Source organism: Pyxicephalus adspersus, chromosome Z (assembly GCF_032062135.1).
Source record: "Pyxicephalus adspersus chromosome Z, UCB_Pads_2.0, whole genome shotgun sequence".
NCBI classification, from domain to species: Eukaryota; Metazoa; Chordata; class Amphibia; order Anura; family Pyxicephalidae; genus Pyxicephalus; species Pyxicephalus adspersus.
Genome location: NC_092871.1, coordinates 88,229,264 through 88,252,002, shown reverse-complemented (window position 1 = coordinate 88,252,002; position 22,739 = coordinate 88,229,264). Strand labels below are relative to the sequence as shown.

At 40.8% G+C, this 22,739-nt stretch overlaps 2 protein-coding genes across 4 annotated transcripts in view; one reads left to right on the top strand and one right to left on the bottom strand.

Moving 5' to 3' along the window:
* Positions 1–4,211, top strand: part of STARD8 (StAR related lipid transfer domain containing 8) — a 74,967-nt gene extending 70,756 nt beyond the window's left edge. For all 3 annotated transcript variants that reach the window (XM_072429775.1, XM_072429777.1, XM_072429776.1), the window contains one exon: positions 770–4,211. In XM_072429775.1, coding sequence (XP_072285876.1) covers positions 770–887 — 118 coding nt within the window. In that variant the 3' untranslated portion in view covers positions 888–4,211. The remainder of the gene's footprint in view (positions 1–769) is intronic.
* Positions 4,212–5,185: 974 nt separating this feature from the next.
* Positions 5,186–22,739, bottom strand: part of LOC140343512 (relaxin receptor 1-like) — a 70,792-nt gene continuing 53,238 nt past the window's right edge. Inside the window, exons 10-18 of the mRNA XM_072430199.1 lie at positions 21,717–21,782; positions 17,668–17,739; positions 16,336–16,407; positions 16,182–16,253; positions 15,232–15,303; positions 12,425–12,654; positions 10,228–10,638; positions 8,565–8,780; positions 5,186–5,991 (exon numbers count right to left, since the gene is read on the bottom strand). Coding sequence (XP_072286300.1) covers positions 5,804–5,991; positions 8,565–8,780; positions 10,228–10,638; positions 12,425–12,654; positions 15,232–15,303; positions 16,182–16,253; positions 16,336–16,407; positions 17,668–17,739; positions 21,717–21,782 — 1,399 coding nt within the window. The 3' untranslated portion in view covers positions 5,186–5,803. The remainder of the gene's footprint in view (positions 5,992–8,564; positions 8,781–10,227; positions 10,639–12,424; positions 12,655–15,231; positions 15,304–16,181; positions 16,254–16,335; positions 16,408–17,667; positions 17,740–21,716; positions 21,783–22,739) is intronic.

Genomic DNA, 22,739 nt, shown 5'->3' with positions numbered 1-22,739 from the left:
AATGCCATCCATCCATTGCAGTAGCACATGGAGACAAAGAACAGAAAGTTATGGGGAATTCCCACATTGTATAGCTGTCACCACTACCGGGAGAGAGGGTTAGTCTCATAGTTCTTAGATGCCAACAGTTTCCCCTTATTATATAGAGATCTCCTCTAACATTTTGTTGTCCCACCAATGGTACTTCACAAAATAGGCTGATGAGGGATTGAACCCTTTTTTCTCAAGTTGGGGCCCAACATACACATTAAGCATGACCACATGTGACCAACCAACCCTCAGCAATGATGTTGAATGGACCTTCTGTTTGGCTAAGGCAATAAGTCATTCATGGGAGTATAAGGAGCTTATATTACAGCCTAACACAGCCTTGCTCAAACTCTTAACCATGGGAATCCTAAAGGACCATTTCAGATCTTCAGGGAACCCCTTAAATATCCATGGCTCACAGTATATTATTGTGGTGGTCAGTAGGAAGAATTCCTCTTACATTGCTGGCCATTGGGAAGAATGTCACCCTTACAGATAGCCAAAAAGATCATCGGAGTCACCAATACTGACCTGAGGGGTGCAAACTGCTCATTGTCCAAGGAACCCCCAGCAACCTCTGGAGGAACCTAAGGGCTCCGCAGAACCTTTGTAGAGAAACACTCCTCTAGCATATTTTTTACAATGCTCATTTTTGCTTGTGTCTTCTTGGAATGATTTCAAAGCCACAACTAAAATCTCCTCTGTTAATGGCCAACTTCATTTGTTTTTCTGCTTACAGGGGACGATCTCCAGACTGGTACAACAAAGTGTTTGGACATCTCTGTGCAATGGAGGTTGTTCGTATCCGCAATTCCTTCCCACCTCTGAGTCCATGTGGGCCTGAAACAAAACTCTAAGTGACGTCTTTGCTCCAGGAAATTCATGTCTGGAAATAATTTTGAGGAGCCTTTTACTGCGTTATCCACCTTTGAAGCAAAGCCACGTCAGCGAGTGTGGCTCAGCCCTTTCATGCACTTATTGTCCATGGAACGCAGGGGCCATACATCTCAAGGACCATTAGCACAAAAGGTGCAATGGCTGACTTCAGACATCTCTATGCAATTCATGAATCTCCTTTCCAAAGATGTCTAAGCTGACTTCCCCTGCCATTTTGAAGGGTGATCTTGTGTGGGACACTCACTATACAGTATTCTTGTACTGCTATTCAAGAAAACTGTAAGACAAATCAGTATTATGCGTCGGTATTGTGTGTATGCCAGTACTCGGGGTTTGGTATGTTCGGGATGAAATGTTACATGGACGGTGCGACATGGCGGTGTGAATGTCCAGAGGTGGGTGGGATGTGTCAGGATGATGTAAATGTGTTTGGAACTATTTATGATGCCTGCTTGAGAGTAGAACTGGACTATACAGAGCACATAACAGGAACCTGGATGTCCATGGCACTGGGGGCACCAGATTTCCCAATATTATTGACAAAAGATTCACACAACTGACTGCCAGGCTGATCCTGGACAACGTCACGTAGGTGGTAGGTTGTGCAGAGCTATTCCGTAAACCATTGGTTGTATTTTTATTAAAGAGCATTGGCTGAGCAATACAATAAATATCCATTTCCTCAAATTTTATCCCTTTAAAATGCTGCGGGTGCAGAATAATACCCGTTTCAAAAAATCCAATGAGCTCCTAACTTTAACTCTGACAAAGCTGCCCTTGCAGCTTCTCTGATGGACTACAGAACACTTACTTCTTGTGTCATGTTATGCTGACAACAATGCTTGGTATTTCCATGCACTGGAGGAGCTCACTTGATTCCAATGAATTTTTCTGCACTAGCTGAATTTTAATGAGCTAAAACAAGGAAAATTGTGCATTTATTGCAGAGATTTTTTTTTTACATTTGGTCAGACATGATCTGGCTATCTTTTAGTATTTACCACATTCACCCAATGTAATCAGATGATTTTGACAAATTAATCCCACCTCATTTCAAATTCAAAACTCAGCTCTCCTGAGCCCTGATAGTAAATCAAGAAAATTGGACGTACTACTTGTCTAGTAGTGTCATAACACATTGACAACTGCCCCCTGCCAGATACCATGGGGTAGAGCTTACAGCCTTGCAATCCTAATATTGGGGTTGAATAATTTTAAGTAATGTGTCCAGTTGATTGATTTTTTTTGGTCACATAAAAGGCAGCCAATTGGTTTCCCTACACTGGGTGCGAAGATAATTTGGGGTCTTGTGTAAATGGGCTTCAGCTTTTACAAAAAATTGTGCAAGCCAAACTTGTCCAAATCCTATAGCTAAGTTTGTATGGGATTCTTGAACCTGTCGGCCTGTTTGGGGATTTTTGGGCACAGATCTTAGTAGGGGTGCTGGTTGAAATCTCAAACAAGCTGATATCAAGTTGTCTTGAAGCTTCTGCCAAAGCTGCCCACAGCTTGTTTGACGTCACCAACCAGCCACCAAGATCTATGCCCAACTTCTTCCTACTGGATGCAGTTAGTGCACCAAACTTAGGTAGGTGTCCATCATACTTGTCTATTCTTGCTCCTTTTGAGGTTCTGTGCCATTTGGCCTTTTTGGCACCACATATTCTTGAAAAGCCCCCACTGCCTGGTCCTGCTTCTCCCACATTCTGTCTCCATTCGGGTTCTTTGTACGCTTTGCCCATTGGTACAAATAGAAATGGCGGCACACATCCACAAAGAAGTAGGACACAGCAAGGATTGTGGTGGGATAGGTAGGTGTGTCATGGGTACTGGACTGGACTTTGGCTTTAGCACTGATTAGCAGTGTGATATTTCAATGTTTCAGGGCAATTTATTTATAAAGTATTCTTGTCTGATGGGTGAGAATTATTTCCTCACCCTTTGCAATGGCAGTGCCAAAGAGAACCTGACTGCATATTCATTGTATGTACCAATTCTTAAAAAGCAATAAACAAGTTTTTAAAGTGAGTTCTGATTGACCTTTTTAGCATTGGGTACTGTGGAGCAATTCATCAGAATACTACAGCTCCTCCTCAAAGCTCCTGTTTGTAATTATAGAATTTATAAGGCTGCGTTGGTGCTGGGAAGGGGATGATGGGCTTATCTGCTTAGACACTGCTATGAGGGGGAACAGCTGGAGCTGAGCTGCTGAGTCACTCGTTGGGGTGTCAGGGAAGCTCCTAAATTGCTCTTTGGAGGTGGAACCAAAGACAACTGAACACCTGAGTCACTGCTAGGAAGTAGTGTGAGCTGGGCTGCTGTGTGACAACAGGGTGAGCAGGGGAGGTGCTGGGAGGAGGAGGAGTGGGCTAAGCAGGGGAGGTGCTGGGAGGAGGAGTGGGCTAAGCAGTGGAGGTGCTGGGTACTGCAGGGAGGAGTAACAGATGGAGTTAGCTGCTGAGCCACTCTTGGGGGTGACAGGGAAGCTCCTAAATTGCTCTGGGTAGCGGTAGGCTGGGTTGAGCTTCTGGCCCAAGGCAGGGAAGAGAAGTGGGGTGAGTTGAGCTGCTGGGTCACCGTGGATAGGGGTTTGCTGAGCTACCTAAAGAACTATGTAATTTTATGTAATTTCAGTTTTTTTCCATACTTTTTTCCAAAGCTGAATTGCTCCACAGTCCTGTTTACTGCTTGTTAGGAATGTGTAGATACTTGGACTTCTATGTCTGCAATGTGCTGTCTATGTGCTGCAATTGTAGAGTTAAAAAATTGCATAGGTCAAATATACCAATTTAACATATAGGCGGATTCTTTTTCTTTTTTTCTCACAAGCTCAGCGGAACTCATTCCCATGCGACTGCCATCTTTATGATGTATTCTATATGAGTAACATTTACCTGTGTGTAGTGATACTGCACTCACTGACACTTCTCTGGGACCAGGCGGTGCTGCAATAGTGAGAATCCTAACACGGAATGTAGTATTATGTGATAATGGGAGAGACTCTGGGTGAACGGACCCCGTGCATTAAATAAGGTTCTGTGCCATGCCAATCACACTTCTCTGTACCCTCCCCCTGTCTTTGTAATACAATATGTCTATGTGATTGTTATATATAATGTACAGATGAAATTATAATATATTTTTATGTACTGTTCTGCACAGAATTATTGTGTCGGATGCAGCCGTTTCTTATCATTGTTTCTATTTAAGGGAATTTTTTTTTATATACAATAATTTGCTTTTATTGAAAGGAAATATAAATAAAATCCCTCTGATAACGTGCAGTTGTGCTTTTTACCTGCCTGTGTGTTTTTTTGTTTTTTTTTAAGATTGCAATGTTTAATGTTTCAATACACTTATTAGATATGAATTATAAAAGCTCTGCAAAGCTGGGTAAGATAGACTATCATGAAAGAACCTAGGTGATCCAGCAAACCTGGAATGGATTTCCTAGAAGTTATATTTTAGAAATTATTTTTTTGAAAAGTTTTCAGTCTTGAACTGGACCACTCCTTTTCTGCTGCCTCTTTGTAGTTATATTCATAGGCTTCCATATCACCTTAGAATTAAATTATTCCCCTGTGCTTTGCCTTCAAATCCCTCCAAAGTTCTTGCCCAGTGGAGGGATTTGGGACCTACCTGCCCTGATAGCAAAATCCCCTCCTCCAATGATCTACTAATGACTTCCTCATTCATAACCTCATCACACGCATGGCTCCAAGACTTTTCTAGAGCTGCCCCAAATCGCTGGAATAGTCTTCCTTATCTTATTTGGCTTGCTTCTACTTTCTGCTCATTTGAAAGAGCTCATAAAACCCAACGCTTCCCCCTCACCTACCCGTCTTCCTCTGTCTCCTAAACCCTCACTACTTCCCACCATTCCATATCCCCCTCCTATTGTTTGATACTTCCCCCACCTCCTAGATTGTAAGCTCTTCAGGGCAGGGTCCTCTCCTGTATCATTTGCAACCCCATTTGCCTGATGTCCAGAATCATACAGTCCTCATCCTCCTTAAAAGGTGAGCTTGCTTGCTTATCTATCTGTTATCTCCACGTACTGATTTTTCATCCCTTGGCTGCACAACAGGCTGATACAAACTCATCCTCTGTATATATAGCCAAGAAGGTTTTCTCTACCCCATCCTTTAATATAACACCCGCCAAGTTTTCATCAACTTGGTTACAAGCTGAATTAGAGATTTGTTTTAAAAGACATCCCATGTGTATACATCTCTGTCAAAATGATATACAAGGCCAGTTATGTCATAAGGAATTTATAAATATATGTACACACAGGTCTATTTCTATACACCATACTCTAGTCCCCTGTTTACAGCAATGCTACATATACAATCAGTATATCCAACCCTTGACATCTGTTTGGTCGGGAGTCCCGTATTCGGCACTTCTGTGCGGGGCCCCGTCGTCTGATAATGTCAACCGATGCACAATCTTCTATCTCCATGGCCAGGTCCATTCTGGATTTGTTTTGTTTGCATGGTCCCACATTGGGACTGTCTAGTTTGCTTCAGTTTCTATCCACTCCTTTAAGAAAATGTCACACAACCTTTCATTGTGGATTGCTGGTATTTGCACATGGGTTCCTCCTGGGTTTAAAACTCCATTGTTGCAGAGACCAAAAAAGAGGCCTTGGTGTCTTCAAGTAGCAAAGCATAAACCATTAGTCTTAGGACTGAAAGGCACCTCCAGCATATCACATATTGGCACTCATCAGACTACCATGTGGACCTGCACATCCTCTGGACCAATCGATTTGGAAAAGGCACAACAATCATTACCAATCTCCATACTGCAGGTTCTAAGCTCTTTCCCATGCAAAGCAGTCCTAACATTCGGTTGAAGGACTGATCCTAGCTCAGGCTGTGTTGGTGTGGATTGATACCAAGGTAAAGCTTTTCCCAGACTCTTGCAGCTGGTGTCTTTTGCTTTGCAAACATTGCTTCAGCTTTTCTTGGAAGGATGAAGTTGTTATTGTATAAAGAATGGGATTCAAAGCACTGTTGATTGGTAGTATGAAGATGACAACCCATGATGTAATGGTGCCTGTAAAATAAGAGAAAACCATCAATGGTCTTGCCTTGGAGAAGGTCACACAAACTACTTGGATGATATTTAAAACATCTTTAACATTAAACAACAAGTTTACCTAAATATGATAAATTACTACTAGCACTTTGGTGTTTTCTTCAATAGCAAGCCTTCAAAACCATAGTAGATGAAGATTTAGCAACACGTGGACCTACACTTTATGGCCAAAGTTTGGGGACCATCTCGCTTAGAGTATATGAGCTTGTTGGACATCCGAAATCCAAAAACTATGGCTTTTAATATGGAGTTAGTCCATGAGGATTTCTACAACTAACATCTACTGAAGCTGAATTACGTTTTAAGGCATTCTGAAGGTGTCGAGATCAAGAGTTTGTGTAAGTCACCCAAGCACCTCCACACCAAACTGGTGACACCTTTTTTTTTTTGAAGCTAGCTTTAGAGGAACAGAAAAGGATCTTTACCAAATTCACCAATGGGGGAAAATTCCCACCGACACCCTACAAAATCCTGGAGGGTGTCTTGATTTGTAATTTTTAGAACACTTCACCATTCATCCAAGTGGGTTCCTCAGCTTCAATGAGCGTCCGGAACCTAACCCAGTGTATATAACGCTAAGGAGCACTCATACACCCTAATTCATTATCATGGATTATCGCATGTTACGTTAAATGTTGGTTGTCCAAGTACATAATGAGAGGTTTGAGAGTTGGAGAACGTAAATAGTTCCATTGGCCATAATCAAATCACCTTAATGATATGAAGTTAGATAGTTGAAGATTGATGATGATTGGTGAATTATCTTTAGCATTACAGAACATGTTCTTTTGAATGTATACACAATCTGGCCAAAGTTTGTGGTTACCTGACCAACACGTCTATGGGATCTCATAGGACATCCCAATCCAAATCATGGTCATTAATATAGAGTTTCCCCACCATCATGGACATTATTAGCCACCCCTATACCATCAAACACTCTTCAGGAAAGTCTTTCCACCAGATTCTGTATGGTGTTGGTGGGAATTTTTTCCCCATTTGTGAGGACAGGTGCTGATGTTGGCTGAGAAGACCTGGCTCACCATTCTAATTCATCCCAAAGGTGTTCAGTAGGGTTGAGGTCAGGGCTCTGTGCAGGACACTCGAGTTCCTCCACACCAAACTGGTGACCCCATGTCTTTATGAAGCTGGCTTTAGACCCCCCGGGGCACAGTCATGGGGGAACAGAAAAGGGTCTTCACCAGTGACCCCAAGGCTGGAAGAGCACAACTGTCTACAATGTCTTTGTGTGGTGGAGGATTACTAGGACCCCTCACTGAGGACACCTGGACCCCATCATTTGTAGTGGTATCTACATACCTTTTATGTGTAATAAATACATGTCTCAAACATTGGAAGAGTGTTCTACCCAAAAGGAAGCTATCAATGAGGCATATATTTTTTGTGCCTAGCCTGAAAAATTGAACAATGTACGAGGGCTGTTTGACAAGTAATGAGCCTCAACCATAAAGACAAAAGCCAGCCATTTTATTTTCTATACATCTTTCAATATAATCTCCATCTAGCAGAATGCACCTTTCAGATCTTTCTTTTAAGGCCTTTACACCCTTTTTATAGAACTCAACATCTTGGCCCCCAAGGAAGTACTCAACAGCCTTGATGACATCATCATAATGTCAGCCCAAATCGGGTGAAACGCGTCGGGTAAACAACCTACGTATGTGACACTATTGTCATTATATGCGACACAATTGTTATTATGTTGTATATTCCTGTCAGTAGCTTATTGTCTAGTGATCTACAGGACCAAATTGATAATGATCTGGACCTATGTCTCCAGTCCTTTCAACACATTGATCTGTGATATGTATTATGGGAAGTATTTATTATTACTTTTTATTTTTAATCATTATTACAATTATTTTTTTGCCAAAAAAAACCTTCTTTATGCTATATTCGTTCATTAGATTTATTTCTGTATATATCCATTTCCATCAGATAAATACGCAAACACTTTAGCCCTTGTATATAGGTAGAGAGAAAGAGAAAGACAGGCCTTTTGTGTCGGTTATGTGCATGTATATATATATATATATATATATGATAACCGATCATTGTGCTACAAAAGGCCTGTCTTTCTCTTTCTCTCTACCTATATACATTGTACATTTCTCAAACATTTTGGATAATGTATTTTGATGACCGGTGAAACATCTTCAACATTACAGGACATTTCCAGCTAAATATGACCAACTCCAAGCCCTACCATGACCTAGTTCAGCCTTTGCTAACCTTTTACCAGGGGAAACCCTTAATATACCCGTCAGGTGTTCAGGGAACCTCTTGTATAATTCCTATATCCACAGATCATAGTACATTAGTGTGGTGGTCAGTGGGAAGAATTACTCTTACAGATAACCAAATAGATCATTGGTGTCACCTAGTCTGACCTGAAGAGCACAAACTGCTCATTGCTCAAGAAATCCCCAGCAACCTCTGGAGGATCCCTGTTCTAGATCACAAAGAACCTTCTCAGGCAATGTTTATTGACAATTTTAAGTAAACTTAACCTGGAATCTCTGCCTTGGTGAGAGAAACGGCCTTCAGAAGAAATATGGGGATCCAGCAGAGAGCATCGGTGAACACTATGAAGAAGAACCTCTTGGCTATGGTGACCTCTCGGGAAAGGACGCTGCGTTCAGCTGTTTTGGCACCGGTCTTATGTATAGAGTAGAACATGCTGCTGTAAGAGAAGACGATCGTGACAAAGGCCAGCAAGTTCAGTCCTAGAGAAAAAAAGAACATTTGTGCTAATGTATTTTTTTTTATTTTATGCATTTTATATACTTTATATATTTTTTAATTTTGGTCGTTTTATACAATTTTTCATAAATACATAATGAATAGTGGGACTGTTAATAGATATAAATATAATAAAATAAATATAAAAATATGAAAATGAGTATAGCATGTATAGCTTAATGCCAGATTTTAAATATACATCCTGCAATATCTAATAACATATATGTAATATGAAGAAATGGATTATTCTCATACCCGATTTACATTATGCAGCCAAATATAAATTCCCCCTTTCAAAGAATCCACAGCACAAGCTAATAATAGTGTTTGGAGGAGGAGGAGGTGTTCTTGGAGGAAATGAGTTGACTGATATAGCTTTTCACTGATATAATGCATGATAAAATAACATAATTCAAATCCTGCGACCTGCATGACTCCTGAAAACATAAACCTCTTCCAGATGGAATTTGTAATGACATTTTCAGCAGTAACGTACTCTATCACTAGAGGGCACTCATTGTTTAATTTTCTGCATTTCCAACATTATTTATGATCTTCCTTATATCCAAATATTTAATACTAACACTTCACACATATGATTCTGTTCATTTTACAATGTTCCTTGATGGGAAACCAAGTTATCATAGCTTCCAATGCATGGTAAAAATCAGGTATTGTAATTAAATTCACCATTGTGGCAAAATTGTAGTTAATGTGTTGGGAAAAATTGGTTTTAAGTGGCTTTGAAGGGGATTTAAATTGGGGTTAGAGTAGGGTGGTCATGCAATGTATAATAGAAAATGAAGGAAATTGCAAAATCTTGCATATTGTAGTTTTGCAGTTTTTGGGTGATGCTACTTCATTATCCCTCTCCCCACCACGCGCTCATCCTGATCCCATCCTCATTCCTACTTGGCACAATATTATTATTATTAAACAGGATTTATATAGCGCCAACATATTACACAGCGCTGTACAATAAATAAATAGGAGTTGCAAATGACAGACAGATACAGACAGTCAAACAGGAGGAGGAGAGGTCCCTTTCCCTAAAGAGCGTAATTACAACCTAGGATATGTAAACCAAACCGTTACCCTTTCTTTCTCTATATGCAGAGAGGGTAAGGATGGAAGTAATTGCATTACCATTGCCTGATTGAGCCTGCAAAGTTCAATCTCTGGGCACTGGAAATGGTAAACTATGGCTAATACACCATTCTTCCCTGCACTACTTTGCATATGGGAGAATAGAATTAGCTTTTGTTGGTTGTATGTATGGCTGGTATAGAACCCCTCCACTAGAGGGCACTATAAAAGAAAACATGCCAAGAACATAGGAGTGAAAAACTTATCTCCCATAGACTTCAGTGTGATTTTAATTGAACAAACTTTAAAGAATCTTTGCAGAACCCCTTACTTTCGGAAACATACCTAGGAATATAACGACTGAGTAACTTCGAGCTCCAGACCTCTCCGAGCTGTCTGACTGCAGCGGGAAGCACACACCATTTCGTCCATAGAAGTTACCAAATGTATCATAGCTGAAGAAAGGAATGACTGTAATAAAGAAGCCTAGTCCCCAAATTGCCAAAAGTGTCCCCAACGTCTGCCCGCGCCCTGCTCGAAAGTGACTGAATGGGAAGACAATGCAAAGGTACTTCTCCAGGGTCATGTAAGTGAGCATCAGAACAGAGACTTCGGAAGAAAGCATGGCCATAGAGCCAACCATCTTACACTCCCAGCTCTCCATCCAGACCTGGGCATGCTTATTGTACTCTCCTTGAAACTTTATGTCAAAGGTGCCAAGGCAGAAAAGGTAAAATCCCATCAGGCAGTCTGCACCTGCAGAGAAGAGAGAGAAATGTAAACGGATTTAGTTATTTGTTTTTGTACAAGACATAAAATGCAGCATTCCAGCATCTACTAGTAATTGGTCACATTCATCTGGACTTATTTTGGAATTTTAGAGACATTTTACCATTCATCTAAGTGGGTTTCTCAGCTCTAATGAGCATCAGGAACCTAACACAGTGTATATAACCACACTGGACACTTAGGCTCCCCTATTTGTTAATCCGTTAAATGTTGGTAGTCCAAGAACAAAATGAGAGGTTTGAAGGTTGGTGAAACCACATGGTTTCATTGGCCATGATCCAATCACCATGATGATATGAAGTCCAATGGAGTTAGTTAGTTGAAACATCTTTAGCATTACAGAACATGTTCTCTTGAATGTATACAAAATCTGGCCAAAGTTTGTGCTTACCTGACCAAAACATCTATAGGTGCTTGTAGGACATCCCATTCCAAAGTCATGGTCATTAATATAGTGTTTCCCCATCATCATGGCTCCTATTAAGGAGTAGCCACCCCTATACCATCCTACACTCTTCAGAAAAGGTTTCCAACAAGATTTTGGAAGGTGTTTGTATAAATTTGTACTTGGTGGATGTCGGACCCGACCCCTGGAAGGGTGTTAAATATAGTAGCTATTGAGTTAGTGCCCATTGGTGAGTTCAGGTGCTGATGCTGAATAAGAGGACCTGGCTCACCATTCCAATTCATCTCAAAGGTGAAAGGTGTTCAGTAGGGTTGAGGTCAGGGCTCTGTGCAGGACACTTGAGTTCCTCCACACCAAACTGGTGACCCCATGTCTTTATAGAGGGGGCTTTGTACCCCGGGGCACAGTCATGGGGGAACAGAAAAGGGTCTTCATCAAACGGTGACCACAAGGCTGGAAGAACCCAATTGTCTACAATGTCTTAGTATGATGGAGAATTACCAGGACCCCTCATTGGAGGCACCTGAACTCCATCATTTGAGGAGGTGTCCTCCATACATATGGCCATATAGGAAGGTGTGATGGTCAGTTGAGAAGACCTGGATCACCATTCCAATTCATCCCAAAGGTGTTCAGTAGGGATGAGGTCAGGGCTCTGTGACCTCAAGGCTGGAAGAGCCCAACTGTCTGCAATGTCTTTATATGATGGAGAATTATCAGGACCCTTCACGGGGGTCACCTGAACCACATCCTTTGGAAGGTGTCCTCCATACATAAGCCATATAGGTAGGTGGGATGTACAGGTTAGGACCCATTGCTCATCATTCCAATAAATCCCAAAGGTGCTCAGTAGGGTTTAGGTCAGGGCTCTACCTAAAACTGGTGACTCCATGTCTTTATGGAGCTGGCTTTGTACCCCGGGGCACAGTCATGGGGGAACAGAAAAGGGTCTTCACCAAACTGTGTCCACAAGGCTGGAAAAGGAAAATTGTCTACAATGTCTTTGTATGATAGAGTATTAAGGGGACCCACTGGGGACAACTGATCTCCATCATTTGGATAGAGAAGGAAAGGGGGTTCAACATACTGTCATATAGCGTGCTGTGGATAAATGAGATCAAAATCTGTTCATTTAGACTTAGGATAAAATATATTAATGAATACAGTAATACCTAGAAGACAATATTGAAAGGCTTGTTTATAAAACTAGGGAAAGTTTTAGACAGTCTGTCTCAAAAATAGATGCCAATGGGGTATTTGGGAAATGGCATTGTGACCCAGTTTTCTCCAATGGGCATAGTTCCCGGGGCTTTTATGAAAGTATCTTGGCATTCGCCACACACTCACAGCAAAGAGATTTGATTGACATGGCATGCGTGCAGTTTTCTGTCACTATGAACGATCTCATGCAGATCACAAACAGGTTCCCAAAGCAGGTTATGCAAGCCACCACCCAGACAAAGACTCGGAGCAAGATGTTGGCCAACATGTTTTCAAAGGACGAGATGCCATCGCTGTTGGGTTTGCAGCTGCGAACGTGCGGGGCGTAACTACAATACTGGAACTTTTTGAAGTATCTGGAGCACAACACAAAAGAAAAGGAGGGTTACAAAGAATATCAGAGACAGATTTAAATTTGTCTGTGCAATGTAAAGAATCATTCCTTATCTCTAATGAAACTCCATTAAATGCATCATAAAGTCCATTTAAACCCATTCTCTGCAAGAGCAACTCTTTGGTCATTTTTGCAAATGTCTGATCTCAAGGTTAGACTTAACCAAATATTAATAGCTCTGGAATTATTCTTCTCACTTGGATGGATGATGCTCAATAGTAACCTCATTTATTATAACCACAGGGGGCTGATTTTATTGTGAAGTGCCAGATTCTATCTAGAGAGACATTACAGGTCTATAAGCCCCCTGGTGTACCCTTGGTATTGCCCCAAAAAGGCAGATGTCAGGCTGTCACCAAAACATGGATGCATAGGATCTGTGCATATGAGAATCTGTATATGAGAAACTGTCAATTTTGACATTTAGAGCTGCCCCGACTCTCTGGAATTGTCTCCTCCTCCTATTCGACTTGCTCCTACTTTCTGCTCATTTGAAAGAGCCTTCAAAACCCAACACTTCACCCTCACCTACCCGTCTTCTTCTGTCTCCTAAACCCTCACTACTTCCCACCATTCCATATCCCCCTCCTATTGTGTGATACTTCCCTCACCTCCTAGATTGTAAGCTCTTTGGGGCAGGGTCCTTTCCTCCTCCGGTGTCACTGTATGTATCTGTGCCATTTGCAACCCCTATTTAATGTACAGAGCTACGTAATATGTTGGTGCTATATAAATCCTGTTTATTAATATAAATATATAATATAAAACACCCTATACATCAGTCTTTCTCAACTTTTTTAACAATACCGTTCAGATCTTCAGGGAACCCCTTCTATAATTACTATATCCACAGCTCACAGTATATTAGTGGTGATCAGTGAGAAGATTTCCTCTTACATTGCTGGCCATTGGGAACAATGTCACCCTTACAGATAGCCAAAAAGATCATTAGGGTCACTTATATTGACCTGAGAGGTGCAAACTGCTCATTGCTTCCCTAGCAACCTCTGGAGGAATCCTGGCTGAGAAACATCCATATACAGGGATTACAATAGGCTAGTTGCATTTTAAAAAATAAATTTATGCTGTAATAATGAGTATGAAGCTGTATGAAGTTGTGTCTTTTTTAGCTGTCTGCTAATTTTTGTGGTCAAGCAAAAATAATGAGTGTCAGCCGGAGAGGCCGTGCGGAGATTAGCTAGATTATATGGTGCATTGACAAAATGAAGTCCGTGTCATTTTGCAAATAATTACGGAGAAAATCTTGTTGACTTTTCTGACAGCTCCTTTGGTCATGTGCCCTTTCTACTCTCACCTGGTATGAAAGCAGAGCAAACATATGGGTGGAAGACAGGCAGGGTGGAAGAGGGGGTCTGACAGTCTTACTTCGCTGCCCTCATCAAAAATTCAAATACTTAAATCCAAAAACAAGTTGCTATCTCAGCAGCAAAGCGTGAAAGGTAAGGAATTTTTTAATTAATTTTTTAAAAGTCTTTGCTTTGTTAAACAAATGTTTCTTTAATCTTTTTCTATTATGTAGATCAGGGTAATACCTATCAAATTCATTGCAGGATCACAAGATCGTAGAGTCAGCAAAAAGATGAGATGATCTGAGCATAAGAGGAGAACAATCCTTGTTTAGATTTGAGCAATACATTAAGGATGTATAATATTCACCTTCCTACAAAGGCTGACTCTTGCAAACCCATTGTTCCTATCTGCTATCAGCAGCAGTCTTCCAGGTTTGACAATTCCAGGATGTCACTGCAGGAGCTTGACACTTATGGAAGGGTGTTAGATATAGTAGCTATTGAGTTAGTGCCCATTGGTGAGGTCAGGTGCTGATGTTGGATGAGAAGACCTGGTTCATCATTCCAATTCATCTCAAAGGTGTTCAGTAGGATGAAGTCAGGAGTCTGTGCAGGACACTCAAATTCCTCCACACCAAACTGGTGACCCCATGTCTTTATGGAGGGGGCTTTGTACCCTGGGGCACAGTCATGGAGGAATAGAAAAGGGTCTTCACCAAACTGTGACCACAAGGCTGGAAGAGCAAAATTGTCTTTGTATGATGAAGAATTACCAGGACCCTTCACTGGGGACACCTGAACTCCATCATTTGAGGAGGTGTCCTACATACATTTGACCATATAGGAAAGTATGATGGTCAGGAGAGAAGAACTGGCTCACCATTCCAATTCATCCCAAAGGTGTTCAGTAGGGATGAGGTCAGGGCTCTGTGCAGGACACTTGAGTTTCTCCACACCAAACTGGTGACCCCATGTCTTTATGGCGGGGGCTTTGTACACCGGGGCACAGTCATGGGGGGACAGAATAGGGTTTTGGCCAAACTACAAGGCTGGAAGAACACCATTGCCCCATTGTCTACTGGAGAAAACTCAATGACCTGGATGATCATTGAGTTTTCTCCAGATGATACTCTTTGTATAGTTTACCTAAAGGTGTGACACAATACTGAAAATACACTTTAAATAAAAATATACAAGGTCTAGGTCTATTTCTGGCTTATCGTACTTACATGTGAGATAAATTGGCCATTTTAGAGAACATGCGGTTATTGATATTGGGGATCTCAATGCCCTCTATGATTCTGAGAAGAAAAGAAAGTAAGAACATGATATGGGTCAAAACCAAAACAAAAATTTAGACTTATATAGGAAATGATTCCATATTGGGACTTTCACAAGACCTTAGAAAATAAAGTTAGTTCTTGTAGATCAGGGATAGCTAACCTATTTATAGTTCCAAACCCCCAATATAAGCCCGTACCCTCATTATCAGACTTTTCACATCATCATTATCACCTCCCCTATTAGCTACTATGTGAAATCATAAAGTGTCAATAGCTTGTTTTTCCTTTACAAACACTGTATTGAAAGATAGAAATTAAAAACCATAAGGATTGTATCATATTTATTAAAAAAAAGCAAATCAAAAATACTCAGTGAGAGTTTTCTACAAATAAAACATGGCATTGTGGACCAGTTACTGACAATGTTACTCAACACATTCTTATCAGACACCAAATCATATTTTCATTTTATTTCAGATTCAGTAGTGGTTTTATTTAGTAATTATTACGAGGTCCAACCCCATACCCTTATTGTTTCTGCACCGGAGGTTGGACTGGATATGTTGAGCCCACTGGAGAAACAGTGAGGGAAGGACTACAAGAACACATATCGAAGAAGAAAGGGTCCACTGAAAAAACAAGCAGCTTTTCTGTGCCACCTATATGGCAAACTATATTAATAAAAATTTTGGAGTCCTATGAATATGGCCCAGTAGAGTTTTCATTTAATCATTTCTTTAATTGGGCCAGTCTGCACCCACAAGGAGTTTGGTTAAAGTCATTTAAGAATCTCTTCTTAAAGAATTGTATTCTTATATTGAATCCTGTTAACAAGTGTTGCTTACACATCATTGGTATCATGAACGAAGAAAGGTGAACGAGAGAAAGGTACTTACAATGACTGCAGGTTAGGCAACATATCAAACTGGTTATGTGGAATATCATGTAGAGGATTGAAGGATATGTTCCTAAAATGCAAACATAAATAAAAATCCACACAGTGGAATGACTATAAATACATATAGAAGATGACATAAGTGGAACACTTACAGCTGCTGAAGTTCTTGCAGGTTGGCGAACAGTGACGGAGAAAGCTTCCCAATCTGATTAACAGAAAGGTCTCTGTTTATGGACATAATGGACACAGTTAGACATTCCACCCAACAATAGATAGAGCAACAACTTAACAGAAGTATATGGATACTTATTAATATGTAGATGGTTGGATCTAATATCAGACACAGTAGGATGTGCTCATAGCCATTAGAAGTGTATGTTCTTTCTAATGTTGTCATCTACCCCTTTGACCATTATCAATTGAAATATAGTCAGGCTTAGTCATTGTCAAAGTGTATACAATGCTAGGTTTATCATCAGATTTTTGCGCTCTTAGAATCTCTTCAATTTCAATTTCAGTCTAGCAACCACTTTGTTGAACAGTACCAAGCCCCGATGAAGGGAACCCATTGATCCCCTGAAACATGTTGGACTTTATGGACTTAAATGAGTCCCAATAAACTTTAAATATTATAGCTTGTTTCTTCTTGCAGAAAATGTCATATATTAATCTACCCAAAGTGTGCCGAAAAACAAGTTTTGGCCCTTTTAATACATAGCCTAGGTGATCTATAATACTGGGGCAGGCATACCGTCTGAGCAAACTTAAGTCTTTTGTTACTTAAAGTGGACCAATCACCAAAAGGTTTGATATCCCTTTAGTAGTATGTAAACATTTGCTTGTTTTTTTGCTACCCCTAAATGTTTTTTAGGGGAAGCTCCTCCGCTTATGTCTTTACTGCTGGAGGAGCCTTCAAACTACTCCTTTTGCACATGTCTGATCTTGGGCATGCTTAGAAAGGGCCAATCTCACACATGCACAATGAAATCGGCATTCATTTATTTATTAGATTCAACAGGCTACGTCATGTCTGCACAAAAGAAGAAAAAAGATGGCGGCGCCTGGAGCTTCCTCTGTGCCCGGCACAAAGCATGATTCCAGGACAGCACAGGTCAGAATCAAGGCCAGGTGTGGAGATATCAGGGGCTCTGCGCAAGTAAAAGTAAGTGGTGTTTTTTTTATTTTTAGGACAGTTCTGCTTTAAGGGTTTAATTTAGCTAGATGTGGTTCAAATGGATGTTGGTTCCCCTCCCACCATAAAGTTGCAGCACTGTCCCTGGGATGGGGTAGGAGACCTCCAGAAAATGAAATACAACAATCCTTCAGCTGAATTATTTTAAATACCAGAAAGGGTTGACTATTTATTGTATATAAGAACATTGAGTGGCCATGATATTTTATTATTATTTATTATCTTTGTCTCTATTCATATTGCTGTAAATGATACTGATTTTGACCAAAGTCATTAAAACCAAAGCACTCACAAGTCTGCCAGCTTGTGCATTTGGGTCAATGCTTGTTTCTCGATTTCTCGTATCTTGTTTCGGCGCAAAACCCTAGGAAGGAGTTAATAGGAGGTCACATTATGTTAGCACATTGGAGGCATTGAGACTTCAATAATAAGTTAATTCACTTTCTAACCTATTTCCTGGATCTGAAAAAAACAACAACATTATTGTATAGCTTTATCCATCGGTATACATATACAAAAAATAAATTAATATATTAAAAATACAAAAATTGATCAAGAACATTTTCAAGCTTGTTACCGGTAGCAATCAAGTACCAGGTTGCAGAGGTCACAATTTAATTTTAAGGGACCATGTTAAGATAACAAACTTATCTGAGCTTTTTATTTTGGGATATATACAACAATTCATAACTTTAGAGAAGGTTATCAAGGGGAAGCCATGATCTGACAAGGACCAAATTGTGATGGCTGGATGTTGGGTCAGAGCATCTCCATTAAGGCCGGTGGGGTGCTCCTGGATGGTCTTCTAAGATGAGCTTGGTGTGCAGTGTTTAGTATCTACCCAAGGAAGTAGCCTAAGGAAGTACAACTGGTAGAACATTAGCAGGGTAATGGGCAGCCAAGGCTCATTGATGGGTGCAGGATGGTGGGGGCTAGGTCCGATCCTAGCAAAGATCTACTGTAGCAAATATTGCTGAATAATGCCGGTCACGGTGAGGGAAAGCACAGTACAACAAAACGTACCGTGTATGGGGCTACATTGATGGACTGACCCCTGTCCACCTCCGAAAGTACATACAATGGTTATGTGAGCATAGGAACTGAACCATAGAGCAATGGAGGAGGAAAACTTGGTCTGATGAGTTTTTATTTACATCATGTGGATGGCTGAGCGCTTTACTAACCTGGGGAAGAGTTAGCAGCAGGAGGCCCTATGGGTGGGTTGGCATAGGCAGTGTGGCTTAAGGTTGGGTTCACCTCTACCGGAACTAAATGTTGCCGGGTTATGGTTTCCATCTACTTGAATTCTACATGAATGGAGATACTATCTGCTTTCCCACCATATCCATGACCTGATGAACAGACTCCGACCGTTTGTCAAACTCCAAAGTGTCTATAGCTTTTTTATGAACTGGCTGTTCTTCAGCTTTAAAAACATTTTCTACATTTTTTCCGCTGAAGAAGTAATTAGGATTGACTGTCTTTCAAATGAAGTAATTTGGTTTACATCCAGAAAGTCATTTTAGTTACTAATTATATCTCTGTCAGCAAAGCAAAAAAAAAAAAGATCCAGAGAACAAAATCATAAACATGGCTTCGTGTTTGTATTCACGGACAGTATGAGCAGCCGCAGCGCTGACAGTTTTACGAGGATACAAAGCAGTTGTGAGAATAAGGATCTGGCTGTGGGAATCAGCAGACACCGCACCTCTCCGAAATATTATCTCTGTAAACAGAATGAAAGCACTTTACAGAAGAGGGGGGTCTCCAATGTGTAGGGGATCACTAATCGGGAAAGCTCCAGTCCAAAGTGAGAAATTAGGAGAATAGCTCATCGAAGGGGATATCGTCCAGATCTCCTAGCTAAGGTACTGAGACTTCAGATATGGTGGTAGATGTCACAGATCGATATTTGGAGTTGGGACTGGGTGTGTGAGTAAAAAAGTGCCAAAAGTAGGTAAGTGCCAAAAGGTATAAAGTCCAGATTTAAGTAGATCAGACTCTTGTATCAAAAAAAGCCAATACGCTTTTGGGGTCCAGAGGGTTTCTCTTCATCTGGGCATGGTCTATTTGAGCAAAGCACACATTGGGCTGATAAAAAAACTGATAAAATTGTTTTATGATAGTGGGTTTCCTATTGGTGACAACAGAAAACCATCTCTGTGTATTTATTTGGCCAGGCAGAATGTCACATTTTTTAAGGTACAACTACAGTACAATTCTAAAAAAACTGAACACGTAGGGTTTGTTTGAATGGGGTGACAGAAGAAAGCCTGTATTAGGAATAAAAAACATGGCGGCATGGTTAAGGATTGTAATGTTCCACCTGAACAAAAAACAAGACTTCTGGAATAATGACCTCTGGATAGACAGGACCAAAAAGGAAACGTATGGTCAATATGTACAGCTCAATGTTTGGTGAATACCAAACCCAGCATATCGGCACAAACACCTCATACCAACTGTGAAGCATGGTGGTGACAGGTGAGTATTTAGGCTTGTTTCTCAGGCACAGGGCCTGCCTGAGGTGTGAGGTCATCTGTGTGACAGCTAAAGTTTGGCTGAAATTGAATCATGCAACAGAACAATGATCCCCAGCACACCAGCAAATCTACAACAGAATAGCGGAAAAAAAATATCAAGGTGCTGCAATGGCCCAGTCAAAGCCCAGAGTTTTGAGACCTTAATAAAACTGTACATAAATGAATGCCCACAAACCTCAATGAACCGAAGCAGTGTGGTAAAGAAGAGTGATCCAAAGCTCCTCCACAATCATGTGAGATGGATAAAGTCACCCAAAAAACAATGACTTCAAGTTATGGCTGGTAAAACATCTTCTACAAGCTATTGAATCATGGGGTGTACTGGTTTTTCACACTTTATTTTTGTTAAATAAATAATACCACAGTAAAATCTGTACTGTGTTGTTTACATTACATTTTAATTATTTTAGAACCCAAGGACAAGATTATTTTTTTTTCATTATGTTCTAATACCCCTAATAATTCTCATAAACCCCTAAATAGGCAGAGGGTGTACTTTCTTTTTCTCATGACTGCACAGGCAGAGGATTATCCAAAATTCTTAAATAATTTCCTCGGATTGCGTATGACTTTGCCCACAAAATGTTTCTCACACAAACACTGAAATGTATGGTATGAATATTATTATAAAGAGGAGATATACGTGCAGATCATAGCGAGCAGCTTGGTAGATTTATAGGTCTGGATTATAATTATTGGACGTGTGCATTGTGATGGTCACATAACAGCTAAACACACATTACTCATCCGTAAAATCATCATGAATGCGTCTTCCCTGCTCGGTGCACATTCATTTTATGTCATTGTTGTCTCGGCATGCCCGGGGATTAGTTCCTAGCAACATCCCTGGGTTAACAGAATTAAATAGTTCAGGATGGGTTTTCCGATGAGGAAAGCAGTAGACTATTCCAGCACTGAAATAGAAACTTGAAGTCTCCATCAGATGCCCATGTGATACGGTAACAATGCTCTGGCATAATTGGAAAGTGGGGACAGTGCTTTGTCCGGATCCAGGCAGACTGCCAAATACACAGATGATTTACAAACTCTATATGGGAGCTCTTTTACCCACCAAAGGATTTGTATTTATGTTCATGAGACTTATAGAGCTCTGGCAACCAGACACCTCTGGACACCTAATTTTGCTCCACTTTAGGTATGTTACAGCTCTCTGCTTCATCCTCAGTCTGAGACTAAAGAGTATAGCTGCGTACACACGTCAGATTTTTCTCGCCCGATAATCAGTATCGGCCAGATATCGGGCGAAAATCTGGCGTGTGTACAGTCCGCGTCGCGCATCGTCCGATTGACCGTCCTGGCGGATCCACGGACGATGAACGACTACCGATCCTAATGCAAGGGAAGGGGGAGAGCGTGCAGCAGTGTGCCGCTCCGTCGCTCTCCCCCTCCCCTCTCCATAGAGCAAAACGGTGCTGTATGTACAGCATCGTTCATGCATCGTGTAGTCCTTTGTCGTTTGAAAGGATCGTGAAAGATCCTTTCCAACGACAAAAATTGCACGTGTGTACGCAGCTTAAAGGAGCAATCTAAGGAGCTCATTTCCTTGTCACTCCATTGTCTCCTCCCATCGTTGCCCTACAGTACAACTAAAGGTAAAATGCAATTAGATGCCAAACCTTGAAATGTATAATTAAAGATAGACTAACCCAAAAAACAAATGTATATGACAACAGATTGATATGCCTATAAGAATTTGGTTGGTGTGCATGTATAAGAGATGGAAAAGATTGTGTAAGTATGAAAAATATTAAATAGGAAGAATCCAGAATGTACTTACAGGACTGTTATACACTCCTGGAACACAGAGTTATGGATGGTCTCCAGCTCATTCCCCTCCAAATCCCTAACAAGACAAAAAGAAACATCAGACCTGACAACGTCATAAAACATTGGTCAATTATCATAATATGGAGTGGTTATCTAGTGATACACCAATGGGCTTTGTAAGGCACTGCGTAATTTGTCAGCACTATTAAAATACAAGTTAATAATAATAGTCAATAAACAAAAAAAAAATTAATCCCGATCCATTATATTTTGCCATTCTTTACTCCAAAAACTTTTTTTTGCTGTCAAAGAAACTGTGCATGGCCAAGAGCATATGAACCCCTTCACCCTCCCAACACTTTCAAATGGTGGAGTTCAGGTGTCACTAGTCCTGGTAATCCTCCATTAAACAAAGACATTGTGTTCTGGTAATGATAGCAGTGCAGAAGACTATTCACTTTCTCCAGATAAAGAGCATATTAAATAGATTTATTTTGTCTGCTTATCAGCTGTCACTAATCAAAGCTTTCCCTCTCCTACTGTTACAATGTTGGCCGTAATGCTTTCAATTTGTAATGAAATACACATCATACAAAAACATTGAAGACCATTGTGCTCCTCCAGCCTTGTGGTCAGAGTTTGGTGAAGAACCTCTTCTGTTGCGCCATGACTGTGCCCCCGGGGTACAAAGCCAGCTACATAAAGACATGGGGTCACCAGTTTGGTGTGGAGGAACTTGAGTGTCCTGCACAGAGCCCTCACCTCATCCTACTGAACACTTTTGTGATGAATTGGAATGGTGAGCCACGTCTTCTAACCTGAAAAACCTGACTCCACCAATGTGGGAAAATCCAGACACAAAACCTCCAAAATCTTGTAGAAAACCTTCCCCAAAGGGGTGGAGGATGCCATAGCCACAATGGTGGTCTGGGCTCTATAATAATGGCCATGGAGAAGGCAACTCCAAATTTTTAACCACTGCTTTAGAAGACTTGCTCAACAAGCTCATATAGACATCGGATGTCGCACTTTT